General features: G+C 46.1%; 1 protein-coding gene across 1 annotated transcript; it reads right to left on the reverse strand.

Moving 5' to 3' along the window:
- Nucleotides 1–41: 41 nt before the first annotated feature.
- DUSP10 (dual specificity phosphatase 10) lies at nt 42–25400 on the reverse strand. The gene is made up of 4 exons (XM_039702040.1): nt 25264–25400; nt 22877–23719; nt 5338–5715; nt 42–2288 (listed from the first exon to the last, which is right to left on the reverse strand). The coding sequence occupies exons 2-4, from the start codon at nt 23676–23678 to the stop codon at nt 2023–2025; spliced, it is 1446 nt and encodes a 481-aa protein (XP_039557974.1). The 5' UTR covers nt 23679–23719; nt 25264–25400; the 3' UTR covers nt 42–2022.
- Nucleotides 25401–26479: the final 1079 nt, after the last annotated feature.

Genomic DNA, 26479 nt, shown 5'->3' on the forward strand with positions numbered 1-26479 from the left:
CCAATAATAACCATAGAAAAGAAAAATAAATAAAATTCAACTCCAGTACAAAAATAATTTAATAAAGGGTAAGTTTCAAGAAAATATCTATATAGTAACAACATTTTAAGTAAAATGTCCACAAAAATATACATGTCTAATGTGATTACACATTAAGTTTTCCAACAGGTCCTGTTTTATACTTGGTTCAGTCCATGTAGGTTTTCATCTAGGAAAAGCCTTCACTGCTATCAGCCTTCCTGAGACAGTTCAGTTTGCATAACAGAATCATATGAGCAATGTTTTCTAACTCATTTTAGGCTTATACAAATAAACTTTAGAGGTGGTAACAGTCCAGAACAGATCAGGTCATACCAGATAGTTTTAAAAAAAAGTGAATACAAACAAGGAAAGTGAAAGTCAGCTGTCCAAGGGACACTGTCAGGCAGAAATATCAGCCCTACAATACACACCACACAATACTGACACAGCTGGAAAAGGAGGTGCATGAAGGGAAGAAGGGCAAGAGGGAGGGGAAAATCCCAGGAGGATGATTCCTAGGAATTGTGGAACTGCTAAACAAGGGGGTATAGAGAGGCCAGGAAAAAGCACATGTGACCAACACATGTCTAAAAACTGGACAATTTTGTAACATCGAAGATAAGCTAACTAGAGGAATATGAAAAGGAATCAGTGGAGATTGTTTATTTCTTATTTTTCCAAATGGCTACTGAGCTGTAGAAATACCAGGTCTGTTCCAAAAAACCCTCACCAATACTGCTAATTCAGTCAAACCAGAAAGGAAAATCTGGTTACAGAGAGATGGAAGAGTACAGTAGAAAGTAAAGAAAACATGTTCCACCAGCAGAGGACAGGAACGCAACGCTAAAGGAGACATGCCAAACAAGAGAGATCAATGTTGTCAATGGGAGAGGTACAATGCCACAAAAAAACCACAAAAAACTGAAGGGAACAACACAAAAACCCTATCCCATAGAAAGAAAATGGAAAATGGCTAAAGAAATAAAAGGACACACACTTTCCAAAAGATTTTTTGTTTTATAATCGAATTTCTTTTACATAGACAACTGAAACACACCAATATTTTGTGTGAAAAATATTTTTAAATAAATTTTGCTTGTTCTAGATTTTTGTACATTCTGATATACATATGTAACAAGGTTTATAGCACTGTAACTAGGATCAAAATCATATAAAGGATCAAAATAATTGCTCTCATTTATCCTTTCTGAACCAAGCTGGCTGCTGTTGCACTATTAGACTTTAAAAACTATTATGTTATTATTAGTGGGCAGCCAACTCTTAATTGGTTTGAACACTCAAAACAAGCTCCAAATTATTATTGCACAAGAAGCCAGTGAAGGCATATGGCATAGAATGATCGAAGTCCCTTACTGTTAAAACCTAACACCCCAAACTAGAAAAATAGAACTGGAACATGAAACACACCAAATAAACTTTGTTTTCTTCTTTAGTTTGAGGCTGGAGTGTGAAAAGTGCCTTGCAGACTTTTAAGCTGCTCTGATTTTCTTTGCGTCGGTGAGCATTTTGCTAGGTTCTCTTTAGCAAGCCTTTGCAGAACAAAGGCCCTTCTGTTTCAGGGAGGTTTTTTCTGCTTTGTTTTGGCTATTTGTGTTTCATCTTCAACTGAAGTTTCTTCAGTCTATGAACCTGCACAGACTACTTAGCCATAAACTCTACAAGTAGCCAGAGAGGAGGGAAAAATAAAAATTAAAAGAAAAAAAGCCCAACATTTCTTCTTATTGTTTTTATTTTAAAAAGTACTCCTTTTGCCCTGAAGCCTCCCTGCTCTGCCAGTGTCTGAGAAGGAAATCACAACAGCATCCCAAACCCAGCAAAGTTCTTGGATCTTTTAAAAACCTTTCCTTACAAAAAAAGGTTTTATTCACGAAAAGTTTGCCACAAAACTCCCCTTTGAAAGCTAAAAGAAAACCCCACAACCCACCCATCACTGCCCCAAATCAGGTGAAGAACAGGTTCTGCCCCCTCACAGCGTGGCCGTCACACAACAGTCTCGACACCGATCAGCTTTGGTGTGAGGATTCGCGGGGTGACTCCATTGTTCAGATCTTCTTCGAACTCCAGTAACTGCCCCATAAAGTTAAGGTTGGGGGAAATGATTGGTCGTTTTCCTTTGACAAATTTATACGCATCCGTCATGGTCATGCGCGTGTGCTTCATTAGGTATGCGATAACAATGGTGGCAGATCGGGAGACGCCGGCCTGGCAGTGGATGAGGAGACCTTTTCCACACTGATGAGCTTCCTCTGCAAACAAGACAGATGATAGAAGAAAGTAAGATTTCTGCCAGTTTGTAAATTAGAACTAAAAAGCTTAGAATTAAAAAGCTCAGTGCAATTAAGAGTAACTTAATGTGAAAAGCCCCTTGATTTGATTACAAGCACAGCTCTTCCCCTTCCCCTCCAGCACATCTTCCCCCAAGGTTTCAGAGCTACTGAATGTGAAACCCCCTGTCCAGTCTGACACTGAAAATCCTCACATCCACTCTCTGCCCTTTATTAGTAGAACCATGCTAGAGAGATGCTGCTTCACTGCCAGAGAGCATTTTGTGAGGAGGGCAACGTCCATGATGAGGAATCTCAGGCTCCATTTCCACCTCAGTTGCAATGCCACTGCATTATGTCAGCATCTCAACCTCCCTGTTTTTCAGAGCAGGGAACCACTTCTAGAAACCAGGTATTTTCAGATTCAATTAATAACAATACACGTATTTCAACGCCCTGTCCTGTGAAGCTTTACAAAGATACTCTTGAAATGAGCTTCAGTGGGTGTCTCTGCTGTGGTGCCCCTTCAAAAGGAGGAGCTGGATACACACACACCCCCACTCCACCACGATTCATCACTTAGAGGGAGGCACCCTGGGCAGCATTTAGGGGGGAAGGAGTCCTTCTAACCACATGCTATTAGGACATGAGAGAGGACAGTTGCTATCATACCATCCTCATCTGCCAACGGCTTGCTATTAAAACAGGAGATGGAACTTTCAGGAAGTAACATTTCAAACTACTTCTTTTATTTCAATCTGCAGGAGGAACGTGAATTTAGTTTGCAGGTTTTGGCACGAATCCAACCCCACCAAGAGTACAGCTCAATCCACCCTACACATTCAACCTGTACTGTGAAAGCATAAATAAAGCCAATTTCCCTCTAGACATTTTTGCCAGTTAGTATTTCAGAAAGCTGAAACTCTCTAATGCATGTTGACACACATTCCCAGAGAGTTTCTGATGATTTCACTTCCTATGGCTTTAGTCTTAGCCAAACCTGGGGTTGGTTGTGGTTTTTTGAAGACATATTTAAAGAAGCATATGCCAACAATCCGCTGTTTAAACATTTCCAAATCTTCTCAAATGCAAATTAAAGTTTACCCTGAGGAAGGGAAAGCTTTGACCAGCTACTTCCCCAGCTGGTTAATTTGAGACGGAAGAAAAACTCTCAATAGAAAAATACTTGTTTATTAAAACAAAGACAGACCCTCAAGCTGTAATTATTAAAAAGGAAGTTAAATGGGTTTTGAAATGCTTTCTAAACCTTTCCGGAGCAAAACTGCTTTCTCTGCTCTTGGTAAGGTCACAAGCCAAACACTATCTTTCAGTTTTGAGAACTCATACTGCAAATCATGGGGATGAGGGGAGCAGAAATCTCTCTCTTCAACCTGAAAAGGACCTCAATGGAGTTTCACAGTCTCTTTACCTAAACTTAGCCTATTGCATCTCTCCATCTTGTTGAACTCAAAGTTTAAGGTTTTACTGGATTTCTTGATACAGCTATTTTCCCAGAGGATGAAAGCAAGGTTTCCTTTCCTCTGCCCTTCACCCAAACAAGTGTTCACATTCCCAGGTGCACAGTAACCAGCAGCTTGGGGAACTGACAGCACTACTGGTACTGCTGGGACTGGGTTAGGAACTCAAGAGAAAATTTGAGTTAGAGATGCTTTGGTCCTTCACACTGTAGAAGACAAGCCAAAGGCTCAGAGTGGTAAAAGTCACCTGAACTGCAGCATAAGCAGTGTTTTCTCTGTTCACTTCACTAAAGCAGTGTGGCTGCAGAGCACAGGCATCAGCACACCGCAGCCCCCTGCCAAGACACAGCCAGGCAAGGCTGAGGAGCCATCTGCTTCTGAGCTGCCAGACCTGCCCCACACATAGCAGGGGCAGATGGACTCACAGCAACCTGCTGAGCCTGCGCCTCCTGCCCTGGCACCTGGTCCCACAGCTGGGGTCAAATCCTTGCCAAGCCTGAGTGTACCTGAGTGCAGAGACAGCACAAAGGAGGGCAGAGAGGAACACGACTCTACACCCCGCCCCAGTACGGGGTCAGTCAAGGACCTATGCTGCAGTGCACACACAAGGACACTTCTTCCTTTGTCTAGTACTCCTCCATCAAGCCTGAAGTACTGGTAAAGGAATTAGCTCAGTCTCATCACAAGAAAATAGAATTTTATGTCAATGGTATATTTGGCATATTTCAGAAAACCTCTCAGGACACATACTTGTGCTAGGGAAGCACCTTTACTACGCCACAAAAGCAGTGTGCACAAAAACATCTAGAGGAGCGTGGAAAGGTCCTCAAAAGCTTTCATACTACATGCTGAAGTCCTCTCTGACCAGCCCTGCTTGAAGTGGCCACCTGGCTTTAGCCTAGCTGAGCATGGCCCCAAACTTGGTTGAGGGCTGTGCCTTGTTGATTGTAATGAGGTGCAGAACACTGCTGGGTCACTTCTTCAGCAATCTCCACGACAAGCTCTGTGTCTGTGGTGAACTCTCTCACACAGCCTACAGGGTATAGAGGCTTATTAATGCAAGTTTTCATCACTATCCACTCAACCACACATATACTCTGAAGCTACAAATCTAATGGTGGAACAAGCCAAGTGTGAAAGTTTGTCAGTTTTCTCATTAAGTTAGGAAAGACTGAGAGACCTTTAAGAATAGTCACTATGAAAAACTGGCTCAAAGTCACTGTGTGAAAACTAGGAATGCAAAGGAATCAAAAAAGAGGGGATGATGAATGTCTCAGTTTTGTGGGGTTTCCTGAATTCAGAAGCCTGAAGGTAGGCGTTACTATCATTAGATAAAAATTGTAACCTTGGGCTACTCAACCAGATGTGCCAGAGATGAGAAAGAACAGAAATATGAGGTGCTCAGCATTTCTGACAACCCAAACTAAAGGAAATATGGCCTTAACCAGCCTTCAGAGTTGTTGGCAAAGCATAAAGTTCACTCTAAATTGTTATAACAGGTAAAAATAATAATAAAAAAATAAACAGGACTATTTCCAGACAAGGGTAATTACCAATGAATTCAAAAGCCTCTTCAAAATACTGCCTGAGATTCTGCTTGTTGCTGTCAGTGGCCGGGAGCCGCTTGTAGTTGAACATGCCTTTCTCGTAATGGTACAGGGGCAGGTGAGTGGTCACATTGATGACATAGCCGATGTTCATCCTCTGCATTTTCTCAAAGTCCTGAGCATCATGTTCATTTCCGAGGAAGAGGAAGGGCAGGATGGGAGTGAGCTCAGCGTTCTCAATGTCTGGCGTGGTAGGGATGGACTGAGGTAGCACGGGGGGCACAGCGGAGGCACCGCCCCCTCCTCCCCCCTCGGGGCACTCTTGCAGCTGGAGAGAGTTGTCGCAGAGGTTTTCATGGTTCTGCTTGAAACCACTGAGTCCTCCTGGGAAGAGAGACCAAGCAGACATTTTGGTTAGATATCCCAAGATTTCTTCAGAGCACACAGTGGGGCCACAAGGGCTGGAGCTGGCTCTACTGTCCCCACCACCACTGTAGCAGTGTCACTGGGCTGCCAACAGCAAGGGTAGCATGAATCAGCAGCAGGCATTGTCCTCCCTCTGCATGGTGGATGGTGCCAAGGAACAACAGGGCTCACAGACAAACATGCCTCTGTGCAACATCAGCCTGCTGAGGCTGTCTCATCTACCAGCCCATGCGGCAAGGAAGGTGTTCCAAGAAAGAAAATATCACGAAAACTAAGGGGCCAAGGGGCTATCAGCACACTAGAGCAGAGCAGCAAGCCAGATGGGACAGTCTTAGCTTTACCTGCCCTTTAGTAGTCCTGCAGGGCATCCCCCCACCCAGGATCTCTGAGGAGGATGGGAGGAGCTCACCCTGGCATCGCTCCAGGGAACAGCATGCATCCATCTGTGTGCCCAAACAAAAGAAAACCACTCCTTGTAACCTAAAAGCGACTGAGGTGCTGGCTTAACATGTGGCAAACAGCTCTCCTTTTGCTGTCCCGGCCACCTGAATATATCTAGCAAGAGTTATTTTTAGGACATTAAAATGGATTGAGAAATGGATCTGAGGGGGGAGGAGAAGTCAGTTTTTCAGTGAAGGAAGCTCATGCCTTCTCTGCTCTATTGCTGGCTTTTTCAATAACCATTTCCCTCCCCTTACTTTCTTTTTTTTTTCTGAGGAATGCGGCAGGGCGGCTTCGAAGAGCTGGAGCAAGCAAAGTGGACCTTCTTTCTACACCTCATTCTGCACTGACATCAGTGGCAGGCTCCCCACCTGCCCAGTTTCCATGGCGATCCCATAAAGCACACAAAGACATCAGCTGGTATGACATCAGCTCTTTGAGTGCAAACAATACAAGAACCACTACTTTGTGTGAGGCCTTTGGTAGGAGGCAGCAGCGTTCCTGGGAGCTGCTGATGTAATGCTAACAGGTGGCTCCTCTGAAAGAAAAAGGCAGAAAGAGGAGAAATGCAGGGATGCGTTCCTCCCAACCTCACACACGTCGCTGCTGTACTGGGATACTTGAAGTCATGCTCAGCATCGAGAGGAGCCAAGTGCTCAGGCTCAATTGCACTTTGTTAACTGCAAGCCAAAAAAAACCCAGAAGAGGGGAGAGCAACTCTGAAGTTACTAGAAAGAGCCACGCTAGCCAAAATAAATGCGGAATGTCACCCTCCCAATAATGTTATTTAAAAAGAAAAAAAAATAAAAGAGAGGCTATTTCCATCCTTTCCATGCTCTTTCACAGTGAACCAGTGAAGGTGTTAAAGTGAAGTAAAATATGCTGCCTCTCGGGCTCTGGATCAAACACTACTGTCGAGGGCTGCAATTCAAATGTCCAATTCAAGTGCCTGTGACATGCCTAAGGTGGGACTCACCCACGCCCATTTCAGTGCCCTATGCTATATTCCAAGGGCACGAGGTACCAGACCAGTTACAACCATCTGAGCCCCTGTAATGAAAGTGCCCTTTTCCACATCCAAACTTGTGTCCTTCACACACTGCTAGTAACATAATTTCCCTGAAATCCTTGAAATGCCTACAAAATGCAGAATATTTCCCCTGCCTCAAAAATGTGCTTGTCTTCAAGTATTTCTGCTGTTTACAGGACACAGAGCAAACAGATTTGCCTTAAAGATCTCTATTCTCAAAGTTGTAACAAGGGATCAGGATAGAAAGAAGAGCAAGGACAAAAATTTGAGCTCAACTGCACCACCTGGCCTCAACAGGCTTGAAAAGTCTTCTCAGTCCACTCAAGAAAACAAACAGGATGATGGCCCCCAAGCTGAAGATGTTTGAAGTCTCATCTAAACCAACAGCCCCAGTGTGTAGTCTAGGCTAAAGGCTAAACCCTAACCCACATTCCCATCTTTCTGAATGCGCAAGCAATCCATTCAGCTTGAATATTGTTTTTTAAACAATAGCCCCAGCATGTTGGGATTCCCAAGAAAACCCCTGAAAAAGTTTTTTTAGTGACCCCAGAGGCAACACACATTTTCCACCTGTCCTGCTGACTTCTGGGAATAAGCAGCCCCAGTTGGAGGTAGGACCCCACTGGTTCATCACTCAGGTGGGACACATGGATGGTGTAGCAGACACCACCTTGCTTCACCAGCTGCCTTCTAAGACACAGCAGAATATCAGGGCAAAGGATGGGAAAGGACCCCAAATACAACATGCAGAAGATGCCCCAACAAGTGGAGTAGCCAGACATGTAATACCTTAATTCACAATTTTTTACAGGCATTTGCCAGTGTCACCATTCCTAAAGTCAGTTCGCATCCCCCACACTCCTTGCTTATCTCCTCATGTGAGAGGAGAGTTAAAAAGTCAGTTCAAACAATATTTAAAGCAACTCTCAGAGCAAATGTTTCTGAAAGAACACATTACTGGGGAGAGGATCACTAACCTGAACTGGCTCAGACACATCAGCAAAGGAGGACGGGACAAGAACACTGGTACCCAGGAAAAGATGCAGCAAGATGCAGTCATGGCAGGAAGCTTAAACCAAATACAACAGCAGGAGCTTAGCTTGAATTTGTGCTGCCATATGAGTCATGCAGGTCCCAAAGAAGGACCCAGACACCTCCTGAGTGCTGCTCCTTTCTCAACACACTCGATCCTTGCACAAACTGATTTATGAGGCACTAGAGTAATTTAAGTGAGCTCAAGCATACATAATACTCAGGCTTTTCATAAGTTTGAGACTACCTCCAAAAACGGGTCCAAGCAAAGTTAATAATGATCAGTCAGAAAGAGAGGGATGGATTTTCCACATGAAAGTAAGCACAACGTACAAAGTATTCAAATGCATCTGTATTCCATTGGCAAGAAGCTGCTATTTCAGTTCATTTCAAGTCTTCATTTAGGAAGGCTAGAAAAGGTGGGAGAAAAGAAGCTGTACCCACACCAGAGGCCAACACAAAGCTCTTGCAAGCCTGGTCTGAGAATTGATTCATTAAACTCAGTAAGGTGCAAGACACCACTGCTACTGACCACAACTCCACATCCAAGAAAGCTCAAGGCATGGATGCAGAGACACCACTTGGGGTTGTAACAAAAGCTGTTTTGTGGCTGACCCTGCCCAAGCCTTTCCAAACCTGGGGAATGAAGGAAGCATTACAGAGGGCAGTAACACACCTCTGGCCAAGAAACACAACTTAGCAGAAGCTCCTTGCTAGCACAAAAGAAGCATTTTAAAAGCAGCTTTTCAGATGCTGTTTGCAGTATGGGAAAAGCCTTCATCATATAGAGACAATCTAAGTAGAGAGGTAACATATATCCACCAAGAAAGCCCATGGAAATGCATGGCAGTGCTGCTGGAACCACACCCATGGAGTCTGGACTCAGGAGTGTAGCCACCTTCAGTGACAAACCAAAATGCCAGCAGGCAGATGATAAGCCACTGATGGATGTCCACTTCAACAGACTGTTCTGCCAGCAGCCCATCTCTCCTGGCTTTAAACACTCCACAGAGCTTGTAATGACCAAAGCATGGAGAAGTATGCCCAGCCAGTGGGATGCAGCCTGTGCATGGGCATGGACAACATCCCAAGTGCCTTCGCTCTGTTCCAGAACGGCTGCTGGACAGGTGTTCAGAGGGCTGAACCTACCCAAACCCAAAGAGAGATGGACATACAAGGACACTCAGCACGCTGGGGAACCCAAGGTATTTCTTCCATGAGGAAATCAGGGAAGCAGATCTCTTGCTAGCAGATGGCCTTGTGTGGTATTTAGCAGAATACAACAGAACACCAAGGGCTCTTTGCTCACCACTGATGCAACACCCAGGTTGCAGAACCATTCTTGCAGTTGTAATTGTATGACATTTTCCAACATCCTGCCCTGCCAGAACAGTTAGTAAGTGACAACAGACTTTGGAGTGTCTGAGACCTCAGACTTTTGGGGAAGCTTTAAGTCAGCACCGTACATGCTCCAGCTACTCCCACTCATTTTTTCCAATTCTCTGCAGCCATCTGCCCATAAACATCTCACTTAATGCTTCTCAAACTCCCCCACCAGGCAGCACCCAAGCAGCAGCTGCACACAGATTTTCCAGCTCCAAAGCCACCCAGGAGCCCAGGGCTCACACCAGCACTGCAAGACCAGGTGAGCAGCTGAACAGCAGCCAAAGCAGCTCTGAACAAATAAAAAAATACAAGAAGCATGGTTCTGGCATAAAAGTCATGCTTAACAGTGTCCATCATTTGCCATCAGAAGAGGGCAAATACAATGCAAAGCAAGCACAAAAGGTACAGCAAGAATGAGGCAGCCAGCTTTTTACAAGAGACTATGGCCTTAAAATAGCATCATCTTCAAAGAAATCTAGAGAAACAAACCTTACCTGCACAAATTTATAAAAGTGGAATGGCTGGTTGGGGATTTGTTTGTTTGAAGGGATTTTTTTGTTTGTTTCTACCATTGCAGCTTTTTAGTTTAGGGTTTTTGTTGTTTGTTGTTCAAAAATATTGAGAATTTAAGTACAAGGAGTACAGTAACATCTGGCCTCCTCCTCTGTCTCTCCTTCAGCCACCACTGCTGCTCTCCGGCTGCATGACTACATGCAAACTAGGATCTGGGTCCACAATATGCTTTGGCACATTTGCAATACGTTTCCTATCTGGAAACAGGCTCTTGCCCCATAGTTAAGGGAGTAAATGACCTTGGTTCCCTCTCCTGTGGCAGAGCTCAGAGAGAGGCAGCTACAGTCAAATACCCTCACCACAAAGCAACACCTTTGCATTACCTCATTGGTGTGGATATACTTTGTTCTGAGCGTGGCAGGTACTGGGTGTTCCCGCTCCCACTGCAAACAGGAACATATTTTTATACATGACAGACTGCAGATGTGGGAAGTCACATTTAGACTAAGCACGTGGTCTTAGGAGACAACCAGACCTTTTATATGGTTTTCAAAGCTGTCCAGGCGGATTTCTGGATTGGCTCATCCTTGATTACAATACCACAAAGCCATCTTGGAAAAGAAAAAGGAAAAAAAAAAAAACAAAACAATGCACAGACAAGCACAAGAAGAACAGAAATCCCAGGATACTGGGAAGTATCAGCAGAAGAGATGTTCAATCTGTAAATTCCCCTCCTCTCGTTTTGCTGGGCTCTTGTGGGGTGCACAGCAGAGAATCTGGCGATACCACAGTTCTAGTCACCACAAGCTTTAGTTGCTCAGGAGTGAAGCCAAGCTTTAAGACACCCACTCTGCATGTGCCCTGTGAGTACCACTACAGCAAACTCTGCAGCTGTGTTTGAGTGAGTTTAGGGCTGAAATGTCACAGGGAGCATTCGGGGTGGAGGACAGAGACACTCAGACAATTGATGTGTATCTGCTTAAGACAGTGTTTTGAATTTGTGCAATACAGCCTGTTCCTTTAAACCTGTGACCTCATTTATTTACATTACTGCAGAAAAGCACTGCCAGAAGCAACAGCTGATGACAGTCTCATGTATTTTTCCACTAAGGCAACAATTAAACTGCTCCTGTGTTATTAATGAACAGATGACTTTGTGTCAAGTTGATTCAAAGCACAGGATGCCTCAAGATTAAGCAAATGTGACTCCAGCATGTAAAAATAGAAGTTAGGTATTGTCCAGATGCTTCACCCACCCAGTGCTCTCCTCCTTACTCAGCCTCCTGGGCAGGAGGGCCCCCCACCATGCTGCCCACCAGTGTCTAGAGGTCCTGCTGCAGGGTGGCACACTGGTGCTGAGCTACCACCACTGCAATGCCACCATGCAGGCTGCTCCTGTACCACGGACCTTCTACTAAGGAAGATGCTGTTGTACAGGTTGAAGCAGAATTCTGCCATTATAGGCCCAATCCACTCGCAGGATATGGCAAATGACCTAGACCATCTCTTCATACCACCAACACAGCTATGGCTGCAGGTGTAGGTCTGCTGAGCACCAAGGAAGCTATCAGGGAGGGCATGGCAGCACTGGGGTTGCACCCATCAGGCACAGGACCTAAGGCCGCCTTGCAGTAGAAGATGCAGCCATCACACTTGCTCACAGATGTTGCTAGAGTGATTTTAGCCACAACAAAGATGGATCCTGATGTGTCCTGGGGATTATGCTCTGTTCATCCTGAGGCACTGAAAGAAGGGATGCTCAGATCTCAGAACAACACAAGACACACACTTTCCTTGCCTAAGCAGGGCTCTGCTTCCCAAACTTCTTCTAGATCCAAGCAGATCACTGTAGGAGTGTTTCTACTCTCCAAGCAGATGGCCATCTCCTGACCACAGCTACACCAGAGCAAGGCTTGCCCTCACTGCTGCAGCAGCCTTGACATGGCTGGAAATGCTGTATTTGCCCACACAGCAGGAAGGGCAACTCCCTTATATCTACAGGGGTGCGGACCTATTGGACCACACTCAGCCAGGTGACATTAGTGAACTCCTCCCATGTCTGTAAGATATTCCAAGGAAACCCTGCCATGGTGCTCTCCCTGTCACATGCACAGCATTCAGCAACAGCTGTGCTGCAAAAGATTAGGCTTTGAGCAAACATAAAAAAGTAAAAGTAAACAGCATACACAAAGAACAGCTTCCACCTTGATACACTCAATCTAGTTTAGTCTCTCCCTCCTATTGAGCTGCCAGCAGCACTTCAAAAAAAAGGCAAAACTTCGCATTCTGAAGAACTTGCAAGGTCAGTTTTTTTCTGTGTGGGAACTATCCCGAGAGGTCAGTTTGTACACAGATTCTGACCTAGAGGAATCACAAGCATATCCTTGACATAAGGGCTTTGAGGTCCCTTTAGAAGTCAAGAGTGTGATGCCAGATGAAGAGAAAAGGTTTCTCCTCAGCATCGAGGTACGTGCACACGCGTTATTTCTAATTTTATCTCACTATGGTTCACACCCCATACCACAGCACATCCTCGCCCACTGGCTTTTGAAGTCCTTGGCCTCATCCACTTTTATTTTTTTCCTCTGACACCAGGCACAGCAAAGCTGGCTCTCCCAAGGTCACATCCTGGGAGGCAGGTGAGAAGTCATCCAATGCCCCTTCCCCTGCCAGGCTGTGCCAGAGTTACTGGCTCTGTCCAGCTCCATTCTCATCTCCTCCCATCCCACCATCACCCATTTTCAACCACACCATCACCCCCAGGAGCCTCCCACACCTCAACATATGACTTGCTTTTTTCCACCATCAGCTTTCACCCCTTCACTTTTCCTCTTCTCATGACTACTAGATCATCTAAATTCGTTCCAATTAGAAAAAAATAATCTTTTTTCCTTGACCTGTCACTAGAAAACCTTTCTTGGATTTCAGTTTAATTCTTCTTCATACTTTTCTTGGTCTTAAATTTAGGGTTTTTTCTCAGACCCTGAACATTCAAGCAAACCCACATATCCCATCCATATCATCCCTTTACTTGTCAGCTTTTCCAAGAGATGCTACTAACCTTTGGGCTCATCAGCCTGTCCAGAAGCCACCCTGAATACTTTGGGACCACCTCTCTGTATTCAAGACAGTGGTTCCAGCTTGCAACTGGAAAACTGCCCTATTCTATGGGAGTGCTGAGTCTGCTTATTTCAAAATAAAAACTCAAGTATTCATGGGGAAATAAGCTAGCATTCTTCAAAGCACTGTGTTATCCTTGGGGAGCAGCCAGGAAGGTGAAAGAGGAGAAGGTCTGCTCTGAATTTTGGTACAAGGACTAAACCATACAAGAATGTAAATAGAAATAAGACAAGAAACCCCACAACCCAAACACGCTATGATGACGACTCTGCAGCCACCAAGGAGGACTGGACTTACCCTCCCTGGAGGGCAAGCATTTATAGCAGAAACTCAAAATTAGTCACGTTACAACTTCTCATGGCAAAAGTATGTGTTCCCAAGGGGATGCAGGCTAACATGAAGTCCAATTAAATAATCACTGGAAATGTTAACATAAACCCTGAAGGAATACATACTTCTACTGTGAAATGCTCCCACTGGAAATCATATTAACAAAAAGGTCATCAAGAAATGCTAAAGCTACGTACAAAGGAGGCAGGGGAAGTGAGGTGGGAGGGAACAGAAACTATTTTAATGCAATAAAATACCACAAATGGTTTTTTATTGACAAAGAGCTATGGGTCTGTTTTCCCAGACAGGTAGAGCTGAGCAGGTTTGCCCAAAACAGCAAGTTTCATTTGTTTTTTAATCTGTTACCAGTTCCCTCCCTGGCCATCACCATATGCATCTCTCAAGCAAGTGGCCTGGAAAGAGCCAGCACAGGAGCAGGATGCAGGCAGCTGTGGCTCAGCACATCTGAGGAGGGAGAAGGGTCCCAGCACTGTGTCAGACATCCATAATTCTGGATGCGTGAGAGTGGACCTTTCTGTTTAATCTGTGTATTTTAGAGAACACTGACATTTTCATGCTTCAGTCATCCATTTATTCTCTTTCCCCTTTTAAGGGCAACCTCTCCAGGACAATTTCTTTCTAAAGAGAGAGCAGGCTTTGCTTCTCCTGAGGATAACACAGGCTCTTTTCCAGTCCAAGCCACTGCTCCTCTACATCAGAAACACCAGCACTATGCACATTAATATGAAAGGAAAACAGGGTGCTGATATACCACACCCACCTTTGGGAGTACCATCCATTCCTGATGAATTTAAACTCTTTTTAGACTGAAAAGTTTCTACCTTTTTATCTAGAAATAACAGTATCTGGCTCTGATTTGACATTTTCTAGCAAGGTATTCCAAAGCACATGAAGGAAAAACAGAGAAAGCAAAGGATGCTATCTTGACATATTTCAGTGCCACAGAGTCCAAATTAAAAGTAGCACACTACTGGAACTAGCAAGGTGTACGCTAGCTCCAACTTTGACAAAAGCTCTGCTGGCACATACATCCCAGCCTGAATGGTCAAGGAACCAAGGCTAGCCCCCAAAAACCCCACAGGCAAAGAGAAAGTCGACCCAGGTTGCATCCATATTCTTCAGACTTAAGGCAAGAAGGAAGCAGGGAGAGGGGGAAGAGAAAAAGACATATTTACAGAATCCAGAGCTAAACAGCAATAAAACAAGGAATATTTTCAGCTAGATGAAAATCAATCCTTGTGTCCAAATAAAATAACTCCTTGTCTCCACTAATATTTCCCAGGAAACATAAGAAGTGTGTTGTACCTCAACAGAGATGCTGCTCTGCCTTTCTGGACTAACACCTATGAATTTAAGAATAATTTCATTTTAAACAATCAGAGTGGTTCTGTACCTAAAACATGCCAGAAAATTTTAAGCACCAGCAAAAGCCTTATTCTTAGCTCTCATCAACTGGACAGACAGATTCCCATTACCTTAACAGAGAACAAGAAGAATTAAGAGCCCAGCATCAACATAGTGCAGGTCAACTGCTCCAACAACAGCTTTTGCTTTAAAGCATGAGTGTTCAACTGCTTACATAAGGCTTAATATCACACTGTGGCATAATGAACTGGAGATAATCAATTTGACTGATATGACAGAAGCTTGCAAGTTATCTTCTATTTTCCAAGTCTCTTTAGGCCATTGTAAAAAAAAAATAAAATAAAATATATGATGATTCATGTGTGGACAAGGAGTAACATTTTTTTTTATTACCTTTAATTAGAAGCAGCTCTTCTCTGTTGCAGTGGACCAAGTAGGAATTTAGGCATGCTGTAGACTTTTTAAAGCTAGGACTTAGTAAAAGAGTTGGAGCCAATGTGTTCACATCTCTATTGTTCTCTTAATTTATATTTTCCAACTTACTCCTTCAAAGCCGGTTTTGCATGTGCACAAAGCAGCACTTAACCCTGGCAGGAGCAGTGGCTCCAGAGACCTTCCACTCAGTAGGAGCATTCCTGTCCCTCCAGCAGCACATAATGACAGATTTACAGTTCCCTCCTGACTTCGCCATGCCCAGACCCTCCAGTGGGGACAGCCCAGTGCAGAAGCTCCCACTGCAGGAGCCGTGGGTGGCTGTAGCTGAGCTAGACAAAGGGTGGCACTGCCCCAGGCAGCAGCTCATAAGCTCATTCCTTCAAGTCAGAGGGACTAGGTAGCACCTAGACCTACAGGGTCCCAAGTTGCTCCCTGCAGACTGGCCAGTTTAGGTCTCTCTGCATGCACTCTCATGGGACAAGCTCACTGAAACCAAGTGCCAGGAGATCAGAAGCTTGTGCCCCTTCCTGATCTCACTCTTTTTACTGGGAGCAGAGCATTCCTTTGAAAAGGAGACAACTCCCTCACCCAAGCAGAGAAACACATGAAGATGAACCCCGATTAAAAAAAAAAAAATACCCAGAGGCAAGTCAGAGCCTAAAATTTTAAAAAAATGCACTAACAAGGGAAGAGGGTGCTCTTAAATCCATCTCCCACTTTCTGCAGCAGGCAGGTGTGTTGTCCCAGGGCACTACTGTGACTGTGGATGGAGCCAGGGTCAAACACACTTAACACCAATGGCAACAAGAGAGATAAGCTCTGATAAAAATGGTGCAAAGGGCATTAAAAAAAAATTAACCAAAAGAACCCAAACCAACAAACCAAAAAAAACAAAAAAACACGAAAAAAAAACCCTTCAAAAAAACCCAAACCCCAACAACAACAAAAAACAAAATGAAAATAACTTCTCTACGCTTCATGGCAAGCCTGTCGTGTGGGCTTAATCAGAGCTCCCCTGGCCACAAGACCGCCCTGTTATCTAGGCCCAGATTTATCCCTCTAGTCCAGTTCCTCCTTTTTTGTACCACATGGTGGACTGACTTGCTTCTCCATCTCTTTCCCTTTCCTTCCAGCCCCCAAAATGCTGATCCAGAACTAGGTGAGAGACCACCTCCTGGTAGGACATAGGCCCATGGGGAATCAACGTCTTTCTAAGCAGCACAGGACACAACAAAAACAACCTTCAGACTGCTCCCAGATGTGAGGCTGCCTTCACTATAGATACTAAATGAAGCAAAGAGTTTCCTGTACTAAAAAGTCACAAGGTGTTTAAACAAAATGAAACAATAAAACCCCCAAGCTTCACTACTGAACCACAGAGCACTCATCAACACACTGTGCAGAGACCATGAGCACTCCTGGACTTTCCAGCTGCGAAAACATGTTCCCTGGATCCCTCGTGCCTCCTACCCACAGCACTCCCCGTTCTGCCTCATCACAGGGTGTCCTGACAGGCACAGGAAGGACTGGTGGCTGAATCCAAGAGTGCTAGTGCACATTTCAGCTTTCCCACAATCTTCAACACTCAATGGATTAAGAGCAGGTGAAAGGCCTGCCAGAGGAAGCTGAATCAAATACAATGTTCAAGACAGCACCTTGATCCTCTCAATTTGACTCTTTGCAGCCTTTACTTTTCCATGAGGCTGGGAAAGGTGACATCCATGATATATACACTGCTTTCTTTAAATCCCAGCTTACCAAACACCTTTGTGATACCAATAAATTAACTTTTACAGTACTGAGGTGTTTAAAAAACTGCTAAAGACTGATTCAGATGAGAACTTCAAATCAAATCTTCAGAAAAACAGCTGCTCACAGTAATTCAGGTCAGCCTTGTGATTTCTGTAGCCAGCACTCTCCCAGGCCCACCAGGGACTTCCCAAAAGGCCCAAGCACTACACATAATCTTATCTCACACACAGAGGAACAATGCATTAGGTTATCTTCAGATTACCATAATCTATTTCTTTAAACAGCATGACTTCTGTAGTCCTGCAAGATGATGCTGAATATTTGAAAGGTGTTTCCCTCCTGGCTGGCAAAATTGCAAAGCAGGGAAGTGCTGAGATGTGTGCATGCTGCTTATATTTATGGCATTTCTTCATCTTTGAGTTGTTTGCATAAATAACAATAATGGGGCTTTTCACAGAGTAAAGAGTCATCGCCTAAAGAAAAGGGATGGGCTCCCACTTCAAACGCGTCATACAGCCAAGGCAGTCTCACTAAAAACTTATGTGCTCATAAGTGTAGTGAAAACTTTGGCTGCTGCTTTGGAAGCAAACCACACATGTACAGGTCTAAAAATAAATTTAAAAAAATAGTCCATCTGTATTAGTTAAGATCCAGATACCACTCAAAACTCAAACACAGCTACCCATCCTGAGCCTCTCCAAAAGGTTGTGTTCACCTCGAGAGCAAAAAGCCAGAAGATAAACGAGCACACCATCCTAGAAGGATTTCAGTACAAGAAATTCTCACCTCTGGCAGGGCAAGGGTAAGGGCAGCACATGAGGCATTCAGCTAATTATAACCCAACATCTACCTACCAGGAACATCATAGGAAATGTTACCCCAGTTTACACAGAACTGGAACCAGATTTTTCTTTACAAGCATCAGAGAGGTTTGCCTAATGTAACATTTTGCTTCTTAACTCTTAGTTCTTAATTCCAAGGGTACAAGAAACTGCAGAGCCAAAAAAAAGGGGGGGGGTGTGGAATCTCCTTTATATTCCTCCCTTTCCAAGGCAGTGTCATTGCTCTCTTCCCAAGGACAGTAAAATGTGATAGGCACCATGCAAGCCAGCACAGCAAACTTTCAGATGCCATAATCTCAGAGAAAATACCACATTTACCATTACTGTTGAAAAGGCAAAGTGTAGCGGTACCCCTCCTCTGCAGAAGCATACCCTCAAAATATGTCAAAAGACCCTGCTCTCCGGCCACACCATTGTCCCAATTTATTTATATACAAAAGGTGACACATACAACCAATTTTCTAGTGTGATGGCCAAGAAGATTATTTATTTCAGAAGAAAGATACTTTAAGCACCAGCAATCAGAGCCTGAATACTGAAGGTGAAATCTCAGCCCTGACAAAGCTAGCAGAACCTTCTCCCCCACTGACTGATAGGTCCAGCTCTCCTCTGCAGCACAGAGGGAACACATTTTATTTTTAAATGTTAAGTAACTCACATGAAATGTCCAGTGTTTTTAAAACTACACATTTCCCTATTACAACCTAATACTTATTCAGTGGAGATCTCTGATGGAAATAAGTGCCAGGCACATGTTTTGTTGGTCAGCTGGATTTGTTGACCATTACATCAAGTTTTACTTTCAAATACACTTCTGCAGTGTAATCCAATTAGCTTTTAAAGCAACACTGACACTGTTAAATTCTATAATTAATGAAAGTAATAATTAATGTATTTGTACAAGTTATGACCAGGTCAGGTATTTCAAAGGCAGCTGATCACAGTATTTACATGAATGTAGGAGAACATAAAGCAAGTAATTATTCCTTTTGTAAGGATCTCAGTCCCTCTGTAGTTGTTTCAATTTTGCTGATATGTGATTCTAGTGTGGTAAGAGATCTGAAACTATTCTTAGACCATGGCAGAAGGCATGAAATGGGTTCTTGGCAGGTCTTACACTCCCCACTATAATGAGAGCAAGTCACTTCATTTATTTTGATGAGCAGAGAAAAGAATGAAAGGCAGAGCATAAATAAGCTCCTCAGACTGTGAACAAGAACTAAGATAGAACCAGGTTTTGTGGAGGAACCAGGTAATTCTTTCCTATCTCCTTTGCAGAAGTCTGGCCATGAGTTTACAGCATATAGTGGGAATTAAAAAAAAAAAAAACCTAGTCATATTTTTCACCTCTGCTTTTGAATTTCTTGAAGTCAAACACAAAAGCATTTACAAACTAAACACAAGACTTAAGCAGGTTCACAAGGCTCCCACTGGTGGGTCTTGAGGGAAGAAGAACAGCAGGATGGAGACAATGCCACTGGACCCTGGTCAGAGAGACAAAGGCAACTCCTCTCGTGTTAAAAGCTGCAAGATGTGCTGGCATAGATGCTTCAATTTTTCATTTTATTTTCCTTTGTAGATTGAAAAAAGCTGAACTCCAAGCCTAAATGTTTCAGTCATGGAAAATGAGTACTTTTCATCTGAATACAAATGAATTTCCCACTTTCCATTTTTAGGTACCAGTAGCAAACTCAAGCACACAAGCCCCCAAGACTCAAGGAAACTTTTGCTATGACCTGAGGTGCTCAGGGAAGGCAGAGATGCCTCACTGTTGGGTTTGCAGGAGGGAAAGGGGTACAGCCCTACCAAGGAGGACCAGGGCTACTGACCCAAACTGGGGTCAAAACACCATGCTCTTCCCCTCCCCAAATTCAGTTTTGACATTGGCCTCGAGCAGAAGGGACACTGGGCTCGTATCACTGATTTTGCCCCCTCTCCATTCCAATGCTATGAAAAAAAAAATGGGGGAAAAAAAAAGCATCCACAAAAAGTGAGGCCTTAGTTTTCAGCAAACATGGAATACCATAGTCATGGGGTGTTGGGGAAAACATGATTTATTCCTGTTTTGTTTATAAACAGACTGAGCAGCAGCTTCAGCCAGGACAGCTCAGGCTGCTATGGCCCGTATAGCAGGACTGTGAAATACAGGATTCTTATGGGTTTATTTTTTGTAAAAATAGATGATTTATGCCTATTTCAAGTGTTGCTGTGCCTCATGGCAAAAGAAATAAGCAAATTTTTTAAGAGTTTAAATCAAAATTATGCATGTGTTACATTTATGACCAAAAAAATGTTAAAGGGAGTAGCAAGGAGAGGCATGGATAGAAAGGGAGGAACTGAAGTCTCAAAATCTTCCATGCCACAGCTTACACAAAACCCTCTCTTGTCCCAGCACTAGTTTATACACTGGTCTGCTAGATTAAAAATAAACCAGACCACCTCTTTTTAACTCGTGCCTAATAAGGCACACCATACATACATTTATCTATAGATCATGGCCCGGCCTTGGAAAACAGTAGAGTTGCTGTGCTGCTCAAAAAGCCTGGGCCACCTTAAAGCCGCTTGCCTGCGGGGCCAGGCGCTGTCAGGCACAGATGTAACCCAAGCCCCAGCTTCGGCGATGGGACCGAGCAGCGAGCCGCCAGCATGCCACGAGAGCGGCAGCGGGGCCGCGGGCTGACAGGCAGCACCAAACATGGAGAAGGTGGCACCGCACTGGGGGGACGAGAACTTGGACAGCCCGGCTAGCAACCAGTGTTTGCAAACACAACACGGGGGATCAGATGGGCCGGCAATAAATTAGGGCCGGGCAGCGGAGAGCGAGAGAAATCAGTCAAAGTAACAGATCTAGGCAAAGAGGGCTCCCCGGCCACCCCCAGTTTCGTTTTAGCGCCTGAACACAGGGATGGGGATGCGCCAGCTCCTGGGAGGCTGAAGCACGACGGAAAAAACGCTGTCTGTCAAGTGAAACTAAGTAACGAGTGCTTCCAGCGCCAATCCCCCAGCTCGGAAAGTTAGTCGCAGCCTTCCCAAATGCTGCTTTATCCCATGCTCAACTCCATCTGACCCCAGCTAGAGCTCCACTTCAAAGAACGGGAGGGGACTTACAGTGATGGGGGGAGCTCCTCACCACAGGCTCCCTGAGGTGAGGTCTGCTCCAGCCCAGCTCATCACTATATCCAAAAAGCAAAGGATTTGGGCTTTCTGTATTCTGGCACACTTCCAGATCTGTTGGGGAAGAGATTTCTGCTAAAGCAGGGCTTTGAGGTAACATTTCTCAGTATCTGAAAACCAAAAACGGCCCAAGGACTGCCACAAGCACCTGGTTAAACCCAGAGCAGCACACAGAGCTGGGAGGTAGGAGAAGGGGCAGCCACAACCTGCCCACAGGGCCCAATAGCTCAGTGCTGCCCAATTACTGCTCTGCAGCTTCATCTCAGCCATGATCTCATTCCAGGTACTGAAGAAGTACCCTGCGAGGTTCAGAGAAGCTACAGCGTTTTCAGAGAAAGACAGAGAACATCTTCCAGCACTCCACTTTTCTAAAAATAGGAAGGCTTGCGGAATACAACGACATATCCAGCTGCAAATCTTCTACAGCTGCATCTTCTACAGATGAAGAGCATCATCATGACCCCAGAGACTCAATAAAAGCATTCTGGGATACTGTAGCAAGTATCGAAACAAGCCCAGTATGTCTACACTCTTGCCAGGAGCAAGGGGACAGTTCAGCAATTTCAAGCTTCCACAAGACACACGCACAGAGGAGTATCTCACAGGATCCCTAAGTCCTACAAAGCCATGAAACTTGGCTGAGGAAAAGGGATAAAATACCAGCCCGCTCCATTCTCCTGCCACACCGTGCAGGTTGGAAGTAGCAAGCTGCACAGAAAAATTAAGCAAGTTAAATACATACAGTATGAGCTAAGCAGCAAATCCTTCCATAGTTTCCCACTGCCACAGCCAGTCTCTGCCAACCATGCCTCCGAATGGCATAAGAACCCAGGGGAAAGGAAATTTAATCTAGAGGGCAGCATTGTTATAAATAGGATCTCGATAATAAAGTGAAGAAAGGGAAGTGTCCTTGGATGATGCCTTAATTGGTGAGGCTCATCTCCACCAAAGCATTATGTGATAAACCAAATTCCATATTAAAACAGAAGCCTTTACAGGATAGCCTGTAAAGCTTATGTATACATACATAAGCACTCATACACAGAAATATACCAATTTCAGATCACTTTTTAAACAAATAATTTTCTTCTCTCCCTTATTCTGACCCTGTATCACCAAAATTTTGGTGATAGATCACCAAATCAAATAGATTTGATTGTTCAAGTTTTGCTGACTGGTCCATGACACAATGCCTCAGACCAAGTGACCTCCCTCGCCTTTCATCCCCCCTCCTTCTACTCTCCCACTGTCCATCTCCAGCACCTATGAGTCCAGTTTTACATGGATTAAAATAAGGCTCCTATGTAAAGGTCAGTCTGATAAGCTAAAAGAGAAGTATCCCCTCCTGGACTTCTGCTCCTTGGGCTATAAATACTAAGAATAAGCACTGGGGGAAATTCTTTGCACAGACAGACACCAGGAAGCACATTTCCTCCTCCTTCCACTTCTCACCTCTCCTGCTACTCAAACGTCCAGAGAAAAGCAAGCATCTCTCTGCTACCAGCTCCATTATTTGTCCATGAAAGGCATTTGCTTTGCCACTGGTAACTTGAGAAACACAGGCCTTCCCAGAGATAAACAGATACTTTCAAGGTGTAACCATCAGCAAGGCTGACAGCAGAGAGTACACACTGCAAAGCAAGCCAACACACAGTGCCTGGGCAAAGAGGACGATTACCTTTTAGGACTAGGGGCTCCTTGCCTTCTCGCTTGAGTGACTCCAGCACTATGTGGAGTGGCTGGGAAGGCATCACCCTGCTTGGCTCATTGGTATTCTCATCATAAACTACAATTTCTTTGGAGAAGATTCTCTTGAAGGAGTCCTTGCCTTCCCGGCAAGAGATCAAGTCCAAGACTGTGATCTTGCCCTGCTGGAGCCTTCTCCGGCTGATCTTGTCAGAACAGTTAATGTGGACAGCCCCTTGAATGTGGCTCTTATTATACTCCATGAAGGGCCTGCAGTCAATGATGACAGGCCCTTGGTTCTGTTGGTGGCTCTTGCTGCATTTGGTCATCTTCTTGGCCAGATCATTGGGGTAAATGATTTTGATGCTGGCAAGTTGCTTGGCGCTGCCCGAGACAGGGCTCCCCCCTCCACCCAGCGGGCTCAGACTGCCAGCATTCTCATTGCTGTTGACCATTTGGTTGGCAGGGCAGGTGGGGGAGGCTCCGGTGTGGGTGCTGCTGGTGCTCGCTGGAGTTTGGGCCTGAGTGTCCTTGTCGTATGTTGCCACAGTGCAGCAACTGGCACTGCTGCATCCACAACTCAGGGAGCGTGCAGAGCCGTTGGATGAGGGCATATACGTCAGATTAGCAGCCTTTAGGGACACGACAGGTGCACCGAAGAGACTGGAGTGGCTCTCACCAGCAGAAGAGGCAGATTCAAGGAAGCTAGAGTCTAAACACAGGCTGAGATCCTGAGGTCTCACTGGCCTCGAAAGTGCCACTACTACCCTGTCGTCTAAAGGAGATGGAGGCATGAGGAGGCTGAGCACTAGCAAGTTAGGAACTCAAGATCACCCTGAAAAGAAAAAGCAGAAGGGAAAGAAGAAAAAAGGTGATGAAAACAGATAATGAAATCACATAAACCGACAGATCCAGCAACTTATTTTGCCAACACCCATTATCCCTAACCTAACAACCCCTTCTGACAGTAGCTGCTAAAAAGCCTTTTCAGTGCTGCAGAGAATCTATCAGAGAATCTATTCAGCTATCTGCATGTGTGCCCATGGCATGCAAAATCCACACGAGCAGCCTGGACCGTGCAGTGGCACCCAGGAGAAGGCATTTAGCTACATGCAGATTGTACTGAGCTGTTCCAAAACCCCAGGCTGCAAGGCTCACTACCAATAATGACAGAGGCATGTTCCCTTATCCCATTGCTCACTGCAAAGGAAGCAACTACTGGGCTGAGTCTACTACAGGGAGGAACGTGTAAGAGCTGAATAGCTGAATGTGTCAGGGGTGATATGCAACTTTTCCAGCATGCTGGAATAAAATTAGCCTGTGAATAAATTTTCTGAGACAGTTACAAACTTGAACACATAAGGCAAAACAAAAAAATACCCAGAAGAAAACAAAAAAATTAGCTTCTGGAGATCCTTATAAGCATGCATCTTGCACTTCCCTCCCCCAGTTCGAGATGAATCCAACCCCAGTTAAGCCCCTAGCTCCAGGCTCGGGAAGTCTGCTGTTCTCCAACAGTCCGTGAGGTAAATTCCCGCTCCCCACCACATTTCACAGCTTCTTCAAAGAGTGGTCCCCTCTGCCCTAACCAAGGTCACTGCCTGCCCCACCTTTGCCTTCCCATTTGCTAAGACGCAGCACGTAAGATTTGAACCTCCCCGTTTCTACTCGGCAGACAACGAAGACGACAGGAGGAAAATACCCAAAGCCAGCCCTGAAGCGCGTGCCCTTCACCAGCAACTTGGGAGCAGCCGCAGCTCTCTCTGAAAAACCCATCCCAACACCAACTTCACCAACTCGCCCAGAGCGGGGCAAGCACTCGCAGCTCCCGTTTGCCGCCCCGGCCACCTAGGAGATGTCCATCCCGAATAGGGGATGGCCGGGGGGCATTGCCACCCCCATCAGCCAGCGCTCTACGGAGCGAATCCGCCGGCACCTCAGGAGCGCGGAAAGGTGCCGCGACCCGCCCGCCCGGGCACGGCGGAGGTGCCGCGGCCGGGCAGAATGGGGCCAGCGGCGTCTCGCTCGGGAGGCTTTCCCAGCCCGTTCTTTTCCCAACCTTCCCCTCGCCCTATTTTAGGATAAGAACTAGGATAAGGGCCCCCCGAGCGCCTTCGCCTGACGCAGTTTAAATTTTTAAATAAACGAGGGAGACAACTCAACTCCCCCAGCGAGGGGAGACAACGAAAGAGACCACGAAAAGCGGGAAGCTAAAGTTCTGCCCCCGATCGCCGGGAGCGGGGGCTACCGCCAAAAGCGCGACAGGCCGGGTCGGCGCTCCCCGCCGCGGCAGCCTCTGCGCGGGCTGCCGCAGCCGCGGGCCCCCACTCCTCGCCGTGCCGTGCCCCGCGCAACTCAGTTCGGCTGCCCCGTACTCACCGGCGCGCCGCGCTCCGGCCCGGTGCGCGGAGGTGGCGGCGGCCGCCGCGGGAGGAGCCGCTGGTGCCGGTGCGTGTCGCGCCCGCTGCCCCGCGCGCCGCCCGCCCCGCGCGCCGTGCGCCGCCCGCACCATCCTCGTTACTTTCTCTTTTGCTACCGCGTAAATGTACGGCCCGGCGGGGGCGGGGTCCGCGCCGACGGACGGCCACGCCAGCCAATCGAAGCGCGGGGGCCGGCCCGGAGGCTGGGATATGACGTCATTGACAGCCAATGGGGAGGGCACGGCGCCAGCCCCGCGCTTCGGGGCAGCCGCCGCTCCCCGCGGACGGGCGGGGGCGGCCCTCACGCGCGGCCCCGCGGCACCGCCCCCGCAGGACGGGGAGCGCCCGCGAGCGCCGCGCGTCCGGCCGCGGCCCAGGGGAGCGGGGCAGCGGCGCTAGCTACGGGGGCCGGGAGAGCACCAGCCCCGCTCCGGAGCGCGGCGGCAGCGGGCAATGCTGCCCATCCGCCCCAGCCCCGCCGCAAGAGGCTCGGCAGTGAACGAGCGGGGCCAACCCGAGAGGATGCTGTATAGGTGCTTTTCCAAGCAGTCCTTCCCTGTCAGAAACAAGCCCGCATGAGGTCCCTGGGAGAAGGAAAGCCCAGCAACCATATCTCCTCCTGGGTCAGTCCATCCCGCATCAATCCACCAAGGCAGAGACTGGGAAAGTGGTATCTCCATCCTACCAGTCCACCCTGACCATGGCAGCACTGGAGAGTTTCAGCCACAGCCCAGCATGCAAACCCACTGAGCTACAGGAGGAAGGGTGAAGTTGGAGCAGATAAGAACAAGCCCACATTAACTTCTTGGGAGTAGAAGAACAGTAATTTCCTCACACAAAATCAGTAAATCACAGGGAGAGCAGATGTGCCCTCCACTGCCCAGAGACAGCCAGGCCTGGAGGTCCCTGTCTGCCTGACCCCCAGTTGCTCTGTGTTATGGCAACTCAGAACCCAGCTTTGGCACATTGTCCAGTAAAGATCCTGAATGTTCAGATTAGACTGGACTCTCCCAGTCCAGACAGTATAAAAAGGAAAGCAGCACAGGCTGGAGGAAAAGATTTTGAGGATAAGCATGAATCCCTTTCATCCTTTCTGTCAGAGGCTGACATGGACAAAATAATGAGCTCTCACCCTTGTTACGTGAGCACTACAAGGTGAGAATTGATTTTCAAGC

This window comes from Passer montanus, unplaced genomic scaffold (genome assembly GCF_014805655.1).
Source record: "Passer montanus isolate IOZ18808 unplaced genomic scaffold, ASM1480565v1 scaffold153, whole genome shotgun sequence".
NCBI lineage: Eukaryota > Metazoa > Chordata > Aves > Passeriformes > Passeridae > Passer > Passer montanus.